This window comes from Salvelinus alpinus, chromosome 14 (genome assembly GCF_045679555.1).
Source record: "Salvelinus alpinus chromosome 14, SLU_Salpinus.1, whole genome shotgun sequence".
In the NCBI taxonomy this organism is placed as follows: domain Eukaryota; kingdom Metazoa; phylum Chordata; class Actinopteri; order Salmoniformes; family Salmonidae; genus Salvelinus; species Salvelinus alpinus.
In genome coordinates, this window is record NC_092099.1 from 20,794,800 (window position 1) to 20,813,070 (window position 18,271).

The following is an 18,271-nucleotide window of genomic DNA, read 5'->3' on the forward strand; positions in this document are numbered from 1 at the left end:
ATGAAAATTACAGGCCTCTCTCATTTTTTTAAGTGGGAGAACTTGCACAATTGGTGGCTGACTAAATACTTTTTTGCCCCACTGTATATACAGAGAAAAGAGTCGGCCCGAGAATTGAACCCTGTGGCACCCCCATAGATACTGCCAGAGGTCCGGACAACAGACCCAAAGATTTGACACACTGAACCCTATCTGAGAAGTAGTTAGTGAACCAGGCGAGGTAGTCATTAGTGAAACCAAGGCTGTTGAGTCTTCCGGCCTTGGCCAGGTCGATGAAGACGGCTGCACAGTATTGTCTTTTATCGATTGCAGTTATGATATCGTTTAGAACCTTTAGCGTGGCTGAGGTGCACCCGTGACCAGCTCGGAAACCAGATTGCAAAACGGAGAAGGTACGGTGGGATATGAAATGGTCGGTGATCTGTTTGTTCACTTGGCTTTCAAAGACTTTTAGAATGGCAGGGCGGGATGGATATAGGTCTTTAACAGTATGGGTCTTGAGTGTCTCCCCCTTTGAAGAGGGGGATGACCGTGGCCGCTTTCCAATCTTTAGGAATATATATATATATATTGGGTATCAGTATCGGTTTTTGGGGCAAGGAAAATATTGGATATCGGTATCGGCCAAAAATGTCATATCGGTGCATCACTAATGAAAACGAATTTGTGGATTAGGTAGAACTTCACTACACTAGCTAGCTAGCTACAGGGAGTATTCAGCATTCAGTGTGTGAACTAGCGTTGTTAGCATCCATGCCTTTTGTTTCATATGGATTGATTTTGAGACTGGTTCAGCCAGCAAGCAGACAAGATTTGTGCACATTTAGATTTTCATAAATACTAATTCTGCCACCACAAAACACCTTAGCAAGATTAACTCTGACTCTTTTCAGGATGAAAGGGGGTTCAGTGGACGATGTCCCCTTGATAACATTTTTGAATGTTAGGACAACATATTGTAGCCAAACTTCTTTTTAGCTATCCAATGAGTGTTGGCCAGTTATCTGTCAGATCAGTTGAAATGTGACAATGTACTGAACAAAAACATAAACGCAACATGAAACAATTTCAATGATTTTACTTAGTTACAGTTCATATAAGGAAATGAGGCAATTAAAAAAAAATCATTAGGCACTAATCTATGGATTTCACATGAGCAGGGGCACAACCATGGGTGGGGCTGGGAGGGTATATGCCCACATACTTGAGCCAGGGTCACCCACTGGGGAACCAGGCCCAGCCAACTAGAATTAGTTTTTTCCCACAAAAGGGCTTTATTACAGACAGATATATTCCTCAGTTTCATCAGCTGTCCAGGTGGCTGGTCTCAGACGATCCCGCAGGTGAAGAAGCCGGATGTGGAGGTCCTGGGCTGGCGTGGTTACACTTGGTCGGGAGTTGTGTGGCTGGTTGTACGTACTGCCAAATTCTCTAAAACGATGTTGGAAGCGGTTTATGGTAGAGAAACAAACATTAAATTCTCTGCCAAACAGCTCTGGTAGACATTCCTGCAGTCAGCATGCCAATTGCACGCTCCCTCAAAACTTGAGACATCTGTTGCATTGTGTTGTGTGACAAAACTGCACATTTTAAACTGGCCTTATATTGTCCCCAGCACTAAGTGCACTTGTGTAATGATCATGCTGTTTAATCAGCTTCTTGATATGCCACACCTGTCAAGTGGATGGATTATATTGGCAAAGGAGAAATGCTCACTAATAGGGATGTAAACAAATTTGTGCACAACATTTGAGCGAAATAAGCTTTTTGTGCGAATGGAACATTTCTGGGATCTTTTATTTAATCTCATAAAACATTGGAACAACACTTTACATGTTGCGTTTATATTTTTGTTCAGTATATAATGGGAATCAAAAACTGACTTTCACCACAGCAATATTTCAAGGCTGTAGCTAGGTTTCCATCCAATTGGCGACAGATTTTCATGCAAATATTCTAAAATCAGCATAAAGAAAAATAAACGCATTTTCCCACCAGTTGTGTGTTTCTACCAAACGGACTTCTTGCGGTTAAAAATCAGTACGTGATGACCTGGTGCCCACAAAATATCCTTTTTTACTCAAGTTTTCATGTACTGAATAAAAATCTAAAGTTTCCAACGCATTTTCAACTACCGATATTTTTCACATATAAACTGTTCGGTTGTAACGATGTGCGCTGAGAGTCGGGAAGCAAGTTCAGGACGTGAGTGTTCAAATAAATAAACAACATAACACAAAAAAAGAAACACGGACAACGCACAGACATGACACAGAAACAATAACGCCTGGGGAAGGAACCAAAGGTAGTGACATATATAGGGAAGGTAATCAGGGGAGTGATGTCCAAGTGCGCGTAACGATGGTGACAGGTGTGCGCCATCACGAGCAGCCTGGTGACCTAGAGGCGGGAGAGGGAGCACACGTGACATGCGTTAAATAGCAAATGTGCCTACTCTGGTCTTGGCACGTGTGCTCTAGCCAACAGATCACAGATACAGTGCGAGTAGGTTGTGCATGATCAGATTATTATGGATAAGAAGGAGAATATTTGTATTTGTCAAACGGCAGTCAAGCATCGATTGATTATCTATGCAAAGTAACTTTACCCCACCCTCCATGTACAAATTACCTCAACTAACCTGTACCACCGCACAGTGACTCAGTACTGGTACCCCCTCTATAGCCTCATTATTGCTATTGTTATTGTGTTACTTTTTCTTATTCTTTTTAACTTTAGTCTATTTGGTAAATATTTTCTTAACTCTTCTTGAACTGCACTGTTGGTTAAGGGCTTGTAAGTAAGCATTTCACGGTAAGGTCTACACTTGTTGTATTTGGCGCATGTGACAAATAAAGTTTGTTTTGATTTGATCACCTTGTAACCAGAATAAGACCCTCGATATTTATTGGAAAGGAGCATCAAGCTCACAACCGTCCACTTTCACCACCCTGTGAAGTTCATCATAATTTATTTCATCTGTAGCCTAATAAACTGTATGGTTTCCAGAGTCATACCATGTCATCACGTGACTCTTAGTTTACTTCGATATGATGTTTCTTATATAAATATTTGTGCATAATGGCATTTCCACTACAATTTATTGCATACTTAATTTTACCGACACAAAAAGATCCCACCATGTCGAACGAACAAATCATCTGTCTGCATTTAGAAAATTGTACTGAAACTTCCTGTTTCCGTCACAGCTGTCATTTTGTTGTTGTTTTTTATACGGTATGACTTTACTCACATGAAAACTGTGGATGGAAACGTAGTTTGTGTCATGTTTTTTTCATTCTCCCATCCCTATAAGATCTGAGACGTCTATATATTGTTGACAAAACTGCAGACATTTTCTTCACCAGAACTCAAGAAAATTGAGATGACTCTGATTGAGGCCTCTTTTCCCCAGCACTTGCTCAGAGACTGGGCAAACATTTGTTTCCATTACAGTTTTATCTACTTTTATCTATCTACTTTTATCTACTTTAGGTTATTATTTGAAGTCAGGCGATATACTGATGCTAGGACTGAAGAGGAGCAGACATGAAAGAAAGGGAAGAAGGCAAAATAAACACAGAATTTACATTCCATGGCCGCTGTCAAGCTGGGACCTCACATCTAGACAAAACAATACAAGTATACTGTCTCTCCTGTTTTCTTCTTCCAGAAAGCTGCTGTTTGATTCACTTCCAAGGGAGCGTGTTTATCTTAGTCTTAAAATCACTGCCACAAAAGTATCATAAGGAGGTTGACAACTAAATGTTTCTGAATTGAGGCATATTACTTGATGCACTGAGTTGCCTCAGAAGTAAGATATTAGAAATTAGAAAACCATTAGAAAACCATGATTGTGTGTGAGAAAAATGGAGAGAAAGAACCAGACAGTGGCGAGAGATAATCTGTATAAAATGACAAAGTTTGGAGGATGGAAACCTGAAAAACAGAGAACCTGTGGTCTTTGGCCAGCAGATGGTGACACTGTCAAGATGGTGAGAGATGATGTGGTTATTTTTGAGTGAAGGTAGTGGCATGGGCAGTGTATTTGTGTGACCACTCCAAGGCTAAATTCCCACTAACAACTTTTATGGCCAAATGACCAAAAGTAGTGCACTATATAGGGAAAATGTGGGCTTTTTTTATGCAGACCATGTGAATCGTAGACACCTTGCTTAATTTTCCCATGGGAGTCATGTAGAGCTTTTTATCCTTACATTAATCTTCAATGACGTAATTTTTGCTGTCTCCCTTCCTAACAGAACAATATAGTGATAGATGGATGATACCCTCCCTTATGGAAAAAACTCATGATTTCACATGTGAAATTTCCACGTTTTAGTGTGGAAATACACTACATATACAAAGGTATGTGGACACCCCATTAAATTATTGGATTCAGCTATTTCAGGCACACCCGTTGCTGACAGGTGTATAAAATAGAGCACACAGCCATGCAATCTCCATAGACAAAAATTGGCAGTATAATGGCCTCAATGACTTTCAATTTGGCACAGTCATAGGATTCCACCTTTCCAACAAGTCAGAGCTGCCTCAGTCAACTGTAAGTGCTGTTATTGTGAATTGGAAACGTCTAGGAGCAACAACGTCTCAGTCGCGAAGTGATATGCCACACAAGCTTACAGAATGGAAACGCCGAGAGCTGAAGCTCGTAAAAATCGCCTGTCCTCGTTTGCAACACTCGCTACCAAGTTCCAAACTGCTTCAGAAAGCAACGTCAGCACCAGAACAGTTCGAAGGGAGCTTGATGAAATGGATTTCCATGGACGAGCAGCCGCACAGAAGCCTAAGATTACCATGCGCAATGCCAAGTGTTGGCTGTTGTGGTGTAAAGCTCACTGCCATTGGACTGTGGAGCAGTGGAAACGCGTTCTCTGGGGTGATGAATCACTCTTCACCATCTGACCTGCCCGAATGCATAGTGCCAACTATAAAGATTGGTGAAGGTGGAATAATTGTCTGGGGCTGTGTTTCATGATTCGGGCAAGGCCCCTTACTTCCAGTGAAGGGAAATCTTAACTCTACAGCGTACAATGACATACTAGACAATTCATTGCTTCCAACTTTGTGGCAACAGTTTGGGGAAGGCCCTTTCCTGTTTCAGCATGACAATGCCCCCATGCACAAAGCGAGGTCTATACAGAAATGGTGTGGAAGAACTTGGCTGGCCTACACAGAGCCCTGACCTCAACCCCATCGAACACCTTTGGGATGAATTGGAACGCTGACTGCAAGCCAGGCCTAATCACCCTAAGTTAGTGCCCGACCTCACTAATGCTTTTGTGGCTGAATGGAAGCAGCAATGTTCCAACATCATGTCAAATGGCACCAATAAAAATGGTCGCCTCGCTTCGTGTTCTTCGGAAACTATACAGTATTGTTTTACATTTTTTATTATTTCTTACATTGTAACGACAGGAAATATTAAGGCTTATTCCATACAGCCAGGAAGAACTATTGGATATAAGAGCAACGTCAACTTACCAACATTACGACCAGGAATACGACTTTTCTGAAGCGGATCCTCTGTTCGGACCACCACCCAGGACAATGGATCTGATCCCAGTAGCCAACCCAAAACAACAGCGCCGCAGAAGGGGCAGACGGAGGGCCTTCTGGTCAGGCTCCGTAGACGTGCACATCGCTCACCGCTCCCGAGTATACTACTCGCCAATGTCCAGTCTCTTGACAACAAGGTAGATGAAATTCGAGCAAGTTGCCTTCCAGAGAGACATCAGAGATTGTAACATTCTCTGTTTCACGGAAACATGGCTCTCTCGGGATATGTTGTCGGAATCGGATCAGCTACGGGCTTCTCCACGCATCACGCCGACAGAGATAAACACCTCTATGGGAAGAGGAAGGGTGGGGTGTATGCTTTATGATTGACGATTCATGTTGTAATCATAACAACATACAGGAACTCAAGTCCTTCTGCTCACCCTACTTAGAATTCCTTAAAATCAAATGCCAGCCATTTTACCTACCAAGAGAATTCTTGCACGGGCTAATACTCTCGACCACTGCTACTCTAACTTCTGCATTGCATACAAAGCCCTCCCCCCGCCCTCCTTTCGGCAAATCAGACCACGACGCCTTGTTGCTTTTTCAATCTTATAGGCAGAAACTCAAACAGGATGTATCAGTGACGAGAGCCCTTCAACGCTGGTCTGACCAATCGGAAGCCACACTTCAAGATTTTTTAATCACACGGACTGGAATATGTTCCTGTCAAACTCAGAGAACAACATTGACCTATACGCTGACTCGGTGAGTGCGTTTATAAAGAAGTGCATTGGAGATGTTGTACCCACTGTGACTATTAAAACCTACCCTAACCAGAAACCGTGGATGGATGGTGGTATTTGCGCAAAACTGAAAGCGCGAATCCACCACATTTTACCATGGAAATATTGCTGAATATAAACAGTGTTGTTATTCCCTCCGCAAGGCAATCAAGCAAGCGAAATGCCGGTACAGGGACAAGGTGGAGTCGCACTTCAACGGCTCAGACACAAGACATATGTGGCAGGGTCTACAGGAAATCACTGACTACAAAAACAAAAACAGCCATGTCACGGACACCGACGTCACACTTCCAGACAAACTAAACACCTTCTTTGCCCGCTTTGAGGATAATACAGTGCCACGGTTGTGGCTCGCTAAAAAAGACTGCATCCCCCCTCTCCTTCTCCGTAGCTGACTTGAGTAAAACATTTAAACTTGTTAACCCTCGCAAGGCTGCTGGCCCAGACGACATCCCTTGCCGTGTCCTCAGAGCATGCACAGACCAGCTGACTGGTGTGTTTACGGACATATTCAATTGCTCCCTATCCCAGTCTGTTATCCCAACATGTTTCAAGATGGCTACCATTGTTCCTGAACCCAATAAGGCAAAGTTAACTGAACTAAATGACTATTGCCCCGTAGCACTCACTTCTGTCATCATGAGGTACTTTGAGACACTAGTCAAGGATCATATTACCGCCACCTTACCGGCCACCCTAGTCTCACTTCAGTTTGCATACCGCCCCAACAGGGCCACAGATGACGCATTCGCCAGAACACTGCACACTGCCCTATCCCATCTGGACAAAAGGAATACCTATGAAAGAATGCTGTTCATTGACTACAGCTCAGCATTCAACACCATAGTACCCTCCAAGCTCATCATCAAGCTGGCGGCCCTGGGTCTCAACCCCGCCCTGTGCAACTGGGTCCTGGACTTTCTGATGGGCCGCCCCCAGGTGGTGAAGGTAGGAAACAACATCTCCACTTCGCTGACCCTCAACACTGGGGCCCCACAAGGGTGTGTGCTCAGCCCTCTCCTGTACTCCCTGTTCACCCATGACTGCGTGGCCATGTACTCCTCCAACTCAATCATCAAGTTTGCAGACGACACAATGGGCCTGTAGTGGGCCTGATCACCAAAAACGACGAGACAGCCTACAGGGAGGAGGTGAGGGCACTCGGAGTGTGGTGTCAGGAAAACAACCTCTCACTCAACGTCAACAAAACATAGGAGATGATCGTGGACTTCAGGAAACAGCAGAGGGAGCACCCCCTATCCACATCGAAGGGACAGCAGTGGAGAAGGTGGAAAGTTTTAAGTTCCCGGGCATACACATCACAGACAAACTGAAATGGTCCACCTACACAGACAGTGTGGTGAAGAAGGCGCAACAGCACCTCTTCCACCTCAGGAGGCTGAAGAAATTTGTCTTGTCACCCAAAACCCAGACAAACCTTTACAGATGCACAATCGAGAGCATCCTGTCGGGCTGTATCACAGCCTTGTACGGCAACTGTACCGCCCTCAACCGCAAGGCTCTCCAGAGGGTGGTGCGGTCTGCACAACGCATCTCCGGGGGCAAACTGCCTTCCCTCCATAACACCTATATCACCCGATGTCACAGGAAGGCCAAAAAAATCACCACTATCATCCAGAAGGCGAGGTCAACAGGTGCATCAAAGCTGGGACCGAGAGACTGAAAACAGCTTCTATCTCAAGGCCATCAGACTGCTAAACAGCAATCACTAACTCAGAGAGGCTGCTGCCTACATTGAGACCCAATCACTGGACACTGTAATAAATGGATCACTAGTCACTTTAAACAATGCCAGTTTAAATAATGGCACTTGAATAATGTTAACATATCTTACATTACTCATATCACATGGATATACTGTATTTTATACCATCTACTGCACCTTGCCTATGCCACTCGGCCATTGCTCATCCATATACTATATGTACATATTCTCAATTTGTCACGATCGTCTTGCAGTGAGAGATTGGACCAAGGCGCAGCGTGTGAATAATACATCTTCTTTTATTCTTTGAAGAGAGGAAACACGAAACGAACACTAATCACAAACTAACAAAAGTGAAGCTAATATTACAAATAGTGCTGACACAAACACTACACATAGACAATTACCCACAAACACCTAAAGCCTATGGCTGCCTTAAATATGGCTCCCAATCAGAGACAACAATAACCAGCTGTCTCTGATTGAGAACCAAATCAGGCAACCATAGACTTTTCTAAACACCTACACTGAACACAACCCCATACATACTACAAAACCCCCTAAACAATACACACACCCTAAACTAGACAAAACACACAAACATCCCCCATGTCACACCCTGACCTAACTAAACTAATCAAGAAAATATATATAACAAAGGCCAGGGTGTGACACAATTGCCCTTTAGATTTGTGTGTATTAAGTAGTTGTTGGGGAATTGTTAGATTACTTGTTAGATATTACTGCTCTGTCAGAACTAGAAGCACAAGCATTTTGCTACACTCATTAACATATGCTAACCACGTGTATGTGACCAATAAAATTTTATTTTATTTTGACAACTAATGGGAAGCCTTCCCAGAAGAGTAGAGGATGTTATAGCAGCAAAGGGGGGACCAACTCCATATAAACGCCCATGATTTTGGAATGAGATGTTCAACTAGCTGGTGTCCACGTACTTTTGGTCAACTATTTAATATGAGATTTCACAGGCGATGCCCTGCAAATAAGAATTAGTCATTAGGATATCTCAAGAATCAATGTGTTTTCATATACATACTTGACACACTTTGACATACATTGTGTTTGTTTATTTATATAGTAATTATTACTCAACATGTCCTCACCTGGGATTTGAAGTCAAAACCTCTTGGTTGACGGCATTCCGTCAATGCCGTCAGCTACGCTACCATGTCTGAGTCTACAGGAGAACTGATTTCAATGTGTATTCCAACACTTTGGACTTCAAACTAAATCTCAGCTTTGTTAAAATACACTCAAGGAAAACTATTAAATGTATCAAATAAAATAAAATGTTCATTGTCACATGCTTTGTGAACAATAGGTGTAGACCAACAGTGAAATGCTTACTTATGGGCCTTTCCCAACAATGCAGAATACAAGTAATAATAATAATGGAAAAAAATTATAAACTCCTTTGTCTTGCCCACATTGAGGGAGAGGTTGTTGTCCTGGTACCACACTGCCAGCTGACTGACCACTTCCCTATAGGCTGTCTCATCGTCGTTGGTGGTCAGGCCCACACGTCATGTCGTTGGCAAGCTTGATGATGGTGTTGAAGTCGTGCGCTTTCAAGCAGTCGTAGATGAACAGGGAGTACAGGAGGGGACCCCTGAGGAGCCCCCATGTTGAGGGTCCGTGTGGTGGATGTGTTGTTGCCTACCCTCACCACCTGGGGGTGGCCCATCAGGAAGTCCAGATTTGAGTTGCAGAGGGAGGTGTTCAGTCCCAGGGACCTTAGCTTAGTGATGAGCTATAGTGTTCAACACTGAGCTATAGTCAATGAACAACATTCTGATGTAGTTGTTACTTTTGTCCAGGTGGGAAAGGGCAGTGTGGAGTGCAATAGAGGTTACATGACTGGGGCGGCAGGTAGCCTAGTGGTTAGAGCATTGGACTAGTAACCGAAAGGTTGCAAGATCGAATCTCTGAGCTGACAAGGTAAAAATCTGTCGTTCTACCCCTGAACAAGGCAGATAACCTATGCCGTCATTGAAAATAAGGATTTGTTCTTAACTGACTCGCCTTGTTAAATAACGTTTTCAAAAATAGAGGTGACTCTTACAGTGAGGGAAGATGTGTGTGAATAGCACCCAATTTACAGGAAATAGATGTCCTCTCACTAAAGCTTAAGAGTTGCTTCCAAGAAATTATAAGCTAATTAATGGCTGTTATGAATTTGACAGATTTTAGGGCATCTATAACTGTTAACAATGTTATTTTAGTCAACTCTGTGACTGTTTGAGTAAATTAATGGTTTGGGGTCAAAAGATGTGTAAATGAGATTTCTTTTAGAAACAGGCTTTCAAGACATTACAGATTCAGCAATGCGGAAAGTCGCCCACAAAGACTCTGGCATGGACAGCTGTTGAGACACAAAGGATGGTAATACAGTCACTTAGAGTGGCTTTAATTTGGTTGGCAACGTTTTGAGGATGGAATCTGTCGATCTGTTTGGGCAGTATGTGAATTGGAGTGGGTCCAGGGTTTCTGGGGTGATGGTGTTAATGACCATCCTTTCAAAGCATTTAATGGCTACAAATGTGTGTGCTATGGGGCGGCAGTAATTTAGACAGGTGTTCTTGGGCACAGGGACTGTGGTGGTCTGCTTGAAACATATATGTATTACAGACTGGGTCAGGGAGAGGTTGAAAATGTCAGTGAAGAAACTTGTCAGCTGGTCAATACATGCTCTGTGTATGCATCCTGGTAATCCGTCTGGCCCTGCGTTCTTGTGAATGTTAACCTGTTTAAAGGTCTTACTCACATTGGCAATGGAGATCGTGATCACACAGCTGTCTAGAACAGCTGTTGCTCTCACGCATGGTTCAGTGTTGCATGCCTCGAAGCGAGCATATAAGACATTTAGCTCGACTGGTAGGCTTGCGTCACTGGGCAGCACTCGGGTGGGTTCCCCTTTGTAATTCGTGTGGATTTGCAAGCCTGGCCACATCTGACGAGCGTCAGAGCCAGTCAGTGGTGTAGAGTACTTAAGTAAAAATACTTGAAAGTACTACTTAAGTATTGTTTTTGGGTATCTGTTCTTTACTATTTATATTTTTGACAAATTTTACTTCACTGCATTCCTAAAGAAAATGATACATTTTACTCCATACATTTTCCCTGGTACCCAAAATACTCATTTCCAATGCTTAGCAGGACAGGAACATTTCCCAATTCACACACTCAGTAGAACATCCCTGGTCATCCCTACAGACTCTGATTTGGAAAACATGCTTTGTTTGTAAATTATGTCTGAGTGTTGGAGCATGCCTTTGGCTATCACGTTTGAGGTAAGACCCAGACCCAGATGCAGACAATGTTGAATTAACAACAGTTGATTAATCCAACAGGGGCAGGCAAAAGACAGGTCAAGGCAGGCAGGGGTCAGTTATCCAGATAGGTGGGGCAAAGGTACAGGACGGCAGGCAGGCTCACGGTTAGGGCAGGCAGGAAAGGTCAAAACCGGGAAAACTAGAAAACAGGAACAGAGGGAAAAGCACTGATAGGCTTGACGAAACAAAACGAACTGGCAACAGACAAACAGAGAAACAGGAGACAAAGGGCTGTGAGACATGGGTTTAACTCTGGACAGGTGGGATGTATACGAAGGGTATGGAGCAACAGAAGATGAACAGCATAGGGGCTAATCATTTTGGAGATGGGAAACGGGCCAATAAACCGGGGGGAGAGTTTGCGGGATTCCACGCGGAGGGGCAGATCCAGGCTGGATAGCCAAACCTTCTGTCCGAGACGATATTGGGGAGCCGGGGTCCGATGGCGATCCGCTTGTCGTCAATACCTGGAGGTGGTCTTGAGGAGGGCCGACCGGGCTCTGGGCAGAAGGTATATCGACCTCTTCTTCCTGCTCGGGGAAGAGCGGGGCTGATGCCCCAGGGAACACTCAAATGGCGATAGGCCCGTGGCAGAGCAGGGAAGGGTGTTGCGGGCATATTCCACCCACACAAGCTGCTGGCTCCAGATGGTGGGGTTGGCGGAGACCAAGCAGCGCAGAGTAGGCTCAAGGTCCTGGTTGGCTCGCTCCGTCTGGCCATTGGACTGGGGGTGGAACTAGGGCTGGGCGATATGGGCAAAATATCACATCATGGTATTTTTCAAATGTTTTATGTTTTTGATTAATACAAGTTCTACATTTGCTTTATGAGTAGTGAGTGACCTTAGGGTAGCAACACATATATTCTAAATTATTTCAATGGTTCTTTCTCCATTTGGATTGATTTATACTGTTCAATTCAACTTCAACCTAAAATAATTTCCAGCATTTCCATTAATTTCTGCATTTCCTGCACTCATTTGAGATCATTTCCACACAAGATATGGGCAAAAATATTAGGCCTTACTTTTATCCAAACGTTGCAATTGCGATTTAGATCAAAACACTTGGGTGAACTTTTGTTATAATTCTATAGTTAGAATATAAATAATTGTGGGCACTTTGAATACAGTGTTTGACATGACAACGAATGAAAATGCCATGGACGAGTTATTGTGACAGGGTAGGAATCAAAGTGATGTTCCGTGTTTCCTAGGGGACCCTATAATCTTTGGCTACATTAAATCTTTATTCATATAGCCAACATATTCATGCTTTGCCTAATTCCTCTTTGATTTAGAAGATACTGTTGCACAGACAACATGCTGATTTAGGCCTCCACCAGCACTGGTATCAGGCTGCATTAGCTAGCTACGTTTTCCAGCTAACTAGCGATTAGCGTTAGTGGATAACACGATTTCGCTTAACTTGCTAAGAAAATACAAACTAGCTGTGTGCAGATGTAAGAAACACAAACTAATATTCTAATTATAGAATGCTTGTGGATTTATATTAAGATCAAATTGGAAACAACATTATTGTCATCAACATTGTTGCATGTGCTGCATTGTCTAGAGGCGAAGGAAACGCACACCTATTTAGGTGAGGTGCTGGCTAGTGGAGTGGAACACCTAAAAAAACAAAGGAGAGCCGCACACTCTAGGAGCTCAGATGCAAAAATGTTATGTCCAACGTTTCGACAGACACGCTGTTTTCATCAGGGTATAATGACAAACACTGCGGGGTGAATCATTTATATAGTGTCAAAAGAAACACAGGTGTCAGTAATCATGGCCGGGTGTGGCCTGATATTATTGCTTAATTCTCATATATTAAAATAGCTTACAAAAAACATAAGCGGATAGCGTACGATCACAGTTTGGCTACATAAGCCTACAAACCTTTACAATAGCAAAATCACAAGAATGGCTTCAGATCAAAGTCTACGTTGAGACTGAAGGGAGCAAGGGTATTTAAATTAAAGATCCAGGCAGCCTCTCGTTTAACAATAAATTGTCGAGGTCACCCCTCTCCTTTACTTTAGCTCAATGCGGATGTTTTCACAATTCCTGACATTTAATCCAAGTAAAATTTCCCTGTTTTAGGTCAGTTAGGATCACCACTTTATTTTAAGAATGTGAAATGTCAGAATAATAGTAGAGAGAATGATTTATTTCAGCTTTTTGGCCCATTCCTCCTGACAGAGCTGGTGTAACTGAGTCAGGTTTGTAGGCCTCCTTTCTCGCACATGCTTTTTCAGTTCTGCCCACAAATTTTCTGTAGGTTTGAGGTCAGGGCTTTGTGATGGCCACTCCTATACCTTGACTTTGTTGTCCTTAAGCCATTTTGATACAACTTTGGAAGTATGCTTGGGGTCATTGTCCATTTGGAAGACCCATTTGCGACCAATCTTTAACTTCCTGAGTTAAACAGTTCTATGTCTGTTTCATCAGACCAGAGAACATTTTTCCAAAAAGTACGATCTTTGTCCTCATGTGCAGTTGCAAACCGTAGTCTGGCTTTTTTATAATGGTTTTGGAGCAGTGGCTTCTTCCTTGCTTTAAGGTTATGTCGATATAGGGCTCGTTTTACTGTGGATATAGATACTTTCGTACCTTTTTCCTCCAGCATCTTCACAAGGTCCTTTGCTGTTGTTCTGGGATTGATTTGCACTTTTCGCACCAAAGTACAGTTATCTCTAGGAGACAGAATGCGTCTCCTTCCTGAGCAGCATGACGGCTGCGTAGTCCCATGGTGTTTATACTTGCGTACTATTGTTTGTACAGATGAACATGGTACCTTCAGGCATTTGGAAATTGCTCCCAAGGATGAACCCGACTTGTGGAGGCCTACCGTTTTTTTCTGAGGTCTCTTTTGGGGGCACACTCCAACTCTCAGACATAATTTACAAACGAAGCATTTGTGTTTAGTGAGTCCGCCAGATCAGAGGCAGTAGGGATGACCAGGGATGTTTTCTTGATAAGTGCATGAATTAGACCACTTTCCTATCCTGCTAAGCATTCAAAATATAATGAGTACTTTTTTGGGTGTCAGGGAAAATGTATGGAGTAAAAAGTACAATATTTTATTTTGGAATATAGTGAAGTAAAAATAAAAGTTGTCAAAAATTATAAATTCCTACTGCCTCTGATCTGGCAGACTCACTAAACACAAATGCTTCGTTTGTAAATTATGTCTGACTGTTGAAGTGGCTATCCGTAAATTAAAAAAACAAGAAAATCATGTGGTCTGGGTTGCTTAATATAAGGAATTTGAAATGATTAATACTTTTACTTTTGATACTTAATTAAGTATATTTAAAAACCAAATACTTTTAGATTTTTACTCAAGTAGTATTTTACTGGGTGACTTTCACTTTTACCTGAGTAATTTTCTTTTAAAGTATGACAGTTGCGTATTTTTTCCATCACTGGTGGTTTCATAGTTTTGATGTCTTCACTATTATTCTACAATGTAGAAAATAGTAAAAATATAGAAAAACCCTTGAATGAGTAGGTGTGTCCAAACTGTTGACTGGTACTGTATGTTATCACATTAACTTCTCATAAGATCACATGTGACCTGGTGAATTCATGTGGTTTTTCCGTAAGGACTGTCTCCCCCTTCTCCAAAGTGAGGCATCTGTTTCCTCCACAGGAGTTAATTCAATTAAACCATACAAAAACAGACTTTTTAGCACAAAGGGAAGTTCATGTGAAATGGAAAACCAATGTGACGGACACAGTTTCGCAGCCAGTCAAGCGTGCCCCTTTACAACTGCCTATGGGGCTATTTGCATAAGGCACCGCCATTGGACAGAATCACTATCGCTAAGGTTACTATTGCGCTTGTGAAGAAACACTTGTCAGAAGTTGAGTGACAAGGTAAACCCCTTCAAACCAACCTATCCCTTCTTTCAATGTATCGAAAACGTGGTCTGAGTCCTGATAAACTTTCCTTGTGTTTTAGTCTCCAATAGCCCTGTCTTTTCTCCTAGCATGGGCTTGTCAATGCCCCGTGTCAATCCCAACAGGAGGAGCTGAAATATCTACTCCTTACTCACACTGCACTTGCCGCTGCACAACGCCACAAAGCATAACACAGTATAATATAAATCCAAAAGCTTTGTAAGATGTAATAATATATTTACATGCCTAGGATATCATACATTTTGTCCATTGTCCACTCATCATTAGCCTTTGCCTTCAGTGATCATCATCCATATGTATTGCTGCATTAACATGGATGTCACGAATAGCACATGTGGAGTGTATTGACTTAATGTATGACCACATGTGAACCTGCCAAGTAACTCTCATTGGTTTCTTGGAAAGCTTCCAGGAGATGACGCAATCCACGGTGCGCCCTCATTAAGGGGGTGTGGTGTGAACTCGGTGAGGTGACAGGGTACCCCGGGGACTAGCAGCCCTAAGGGGGTGTGGTGCTGTGTTTACAGCAGTATCCAGTTCTCTCTCACACATGCACACACACACACACAAACTGTAGTTAGGCTCCCCTGTCCACTCTGTTGTTCTGTACAGGCGCTTCCTGCTGGGGACACAGTGTTTCCTGTGCAGAGCCTGTTGATGGAAACTATTTTTTTTTCTCCATCCACGATGGTGTTGGAGAACACACCCCATCCAATCCGCTTGCAGCTCTACTGCTTCCCCAGCTGACCTGGCCGCTGCTAGGGAACAGATTGTTCTGGGTGTCTTTGTTTATGCCGGACGCGCACACACACACACACACACACACACACACACACACACACACACACACACACACACACACACACACACACACACACACACACACACACACACACACACACACACACACACACACACACACAAACTGAGTTGAACACCATATCAACACCTCCCCTGCTACTTTCTTTACATGATATAATCTCTCCTTATCTGAAAATCACCCATTTCAATGTAGTTGTTGTGATAGAATAAAGGCGTATAAAAACATGGGCGTCCGTGACGTTACAGTAAAGGCGATGATGATAAGAGGTGTCAACACATCTAGTGTGTATGAAAGAGAATGCAGGATCGTGTCCCTCCTGGTGCCTTGTAGATTCGGGGGATAGAAATCCTACATATCCGCTTGAGGATATCACTAGGAGAGGCATTTGCCATGCAATCTCTGGGAAAATGAAAACACGACTCCATTGTGGAAGTGCCATAAATCTTATTTCAGCTTCAAAGGAGGACAAGCCGACCTGAATGTTAGCACTGTGTCGTGCCGCTAACTCATCTCACACTCAATGGTGGATATAGGAGAGTGTTGTTATTACTTACCTCCTATATCCCCTCCCTCGAACTCCGACAGAAGACACTGTTGTCAATGTAGCAAACTAAGGAACCAGTCAAAGTTCCAACAAATGTGTCAGGTTGAAACGTTTTCCATTTAGCGCCTGCTATAACACAAAGGGTGACCCTAGCCTGCCTGGCCCCTCATTGGCTCCTGGCTGTGCACCTGACCTCTTCACCCCACCCCATCCCTGGTTCTGCTGACCATCACACTCTTCTCCCAAGCTATATGTTTCACTCTTTGAGTACTCCAAAATAAATGTCTTTGACTTTATTGTGTAAATCCTTTACAGTTTTAAATGTATCCATTTTTGTTTCAACATAGCGATGGAAAAACAATACATATTTCTTTCATATCTAGAACGTAGTATGTGAAAAGGTTTAAAAGGTCAGTTAAAATCAACTAATGGGTTTCTGTTTTGGTCTCTCAACTACAGCTGTTACTCTATCACATTTAGAGACCCTTCTCTCAGATCCGCTATCCCAAGCACTTCTGGGTCATTCCTCTCTCACACTCTCAGCTTTAGACCTTGCCTCTAAATCCTGCGAAGAGTACCATGCCCGTATTGCCACTAAATCACACACAAAAGGTTATGTGTCTATACCTAATGTATTGAAGGTAAATCTATTCTTTACCATAATGAACTGACCGTAAATAAGCTGTGGTCCTTTTAACAAACAGTGTGGTGAGATATGGAGAGCTTAGTCTTGGCAGGTTGGCTGGCTGGAAAGGTTTCCATGTTCTGTCAATAATCAACAAGGACGTGAAGCGTCCTGGGGAGCAGGCTACCGCCTCCCCGCCAGCCACAGGTTAAACAGTGACCTTGGCCCAAAACATAAAGGAAAGAACAACAGCTCCTGCTGGACTCACTCTGCAGGTCGCTCCATGGTGTGATCCCCGAGAGTGAGACAACATTTCCACTGCTCTGTGTGTGTTGTGTGTATGTGCAAGCATGCCGGTGTGTGTGTGTGTGTGTGTTAGTATGAGTGTGTTAGTATGTGTGTGTGTGTGCACGCTTGTGTCTGAGTGTGTGGGTGTGAGCGTGCGAGTGTTTCGGTTTGTCTGTGTGTGTGTGAGAGTGTGTGTGTTTTCTCTTTCCCAGTCTAACAATGCAGCTCAGGAAATATGTCAGGATAAAGGCTAGACTGCCAGGCTCTGTCTCTCAGTTCAGTTTGTGTTACTAGAGGGACTATGGCACAGTCCCCGTGAGCTCCTGGCAAGCCTAATTAATTATTCTGAACCTTACCTGGTTCTGGACCTAAGAGAGGAGTGGTTGTCCTATAAGTGTACCATTGAAAGCTCTGCAATGTCCTTCTGGCTGGTGAGTGCTCTGTTAACCACTTTGACCTGGAAGAGGGTCAGGGCTTGACTCTCTCTTGAGAGTCCTGCATTCAGTCAGTAAACAACTAGAGAGAAACTGCAGCACGCTTTTACGTAACATTTAATCCAATGTTTTAGACAATGACTTTCCATTTGCAGATAAGCAACAGGGGATTTTAGTGATTGGATATTGAAGTAACAGCTCTTTGAAAGGCCTGGTGC

The 18,271-nt window shown here is 43.2% G+C and overlaps 1 protein-coding gene across 3 annotated transcripts in view; it reads left to right on the forward strand.

The window, feature by feature from the left end:
- Positions 1-18,271, forward strand: part of tns1b (tensin 1b) — a 277,921-nt gene that overhangs the window by 33,959 nt on the left and 225,691 nt on the right. The window contains exon 1 of one of the 3 annotated variants that reach the window (XM_071340788.1): positions 17,900-18,050. The exons of the other annotated variants lie outside the window; for them this stretch is intronic. Coding sequence (XP_071196889.1) covers positions 18,036-18,050 — 15 coding nt within the window. The 5' untranslated portion in view covers positions 17,900-18,035. Of the gene's footprint in view, positions 1-17,899; positions 18,051-18,271 lie in introns of those variants that run through there. 3 annotated transcript variants of the gene reach the window in all.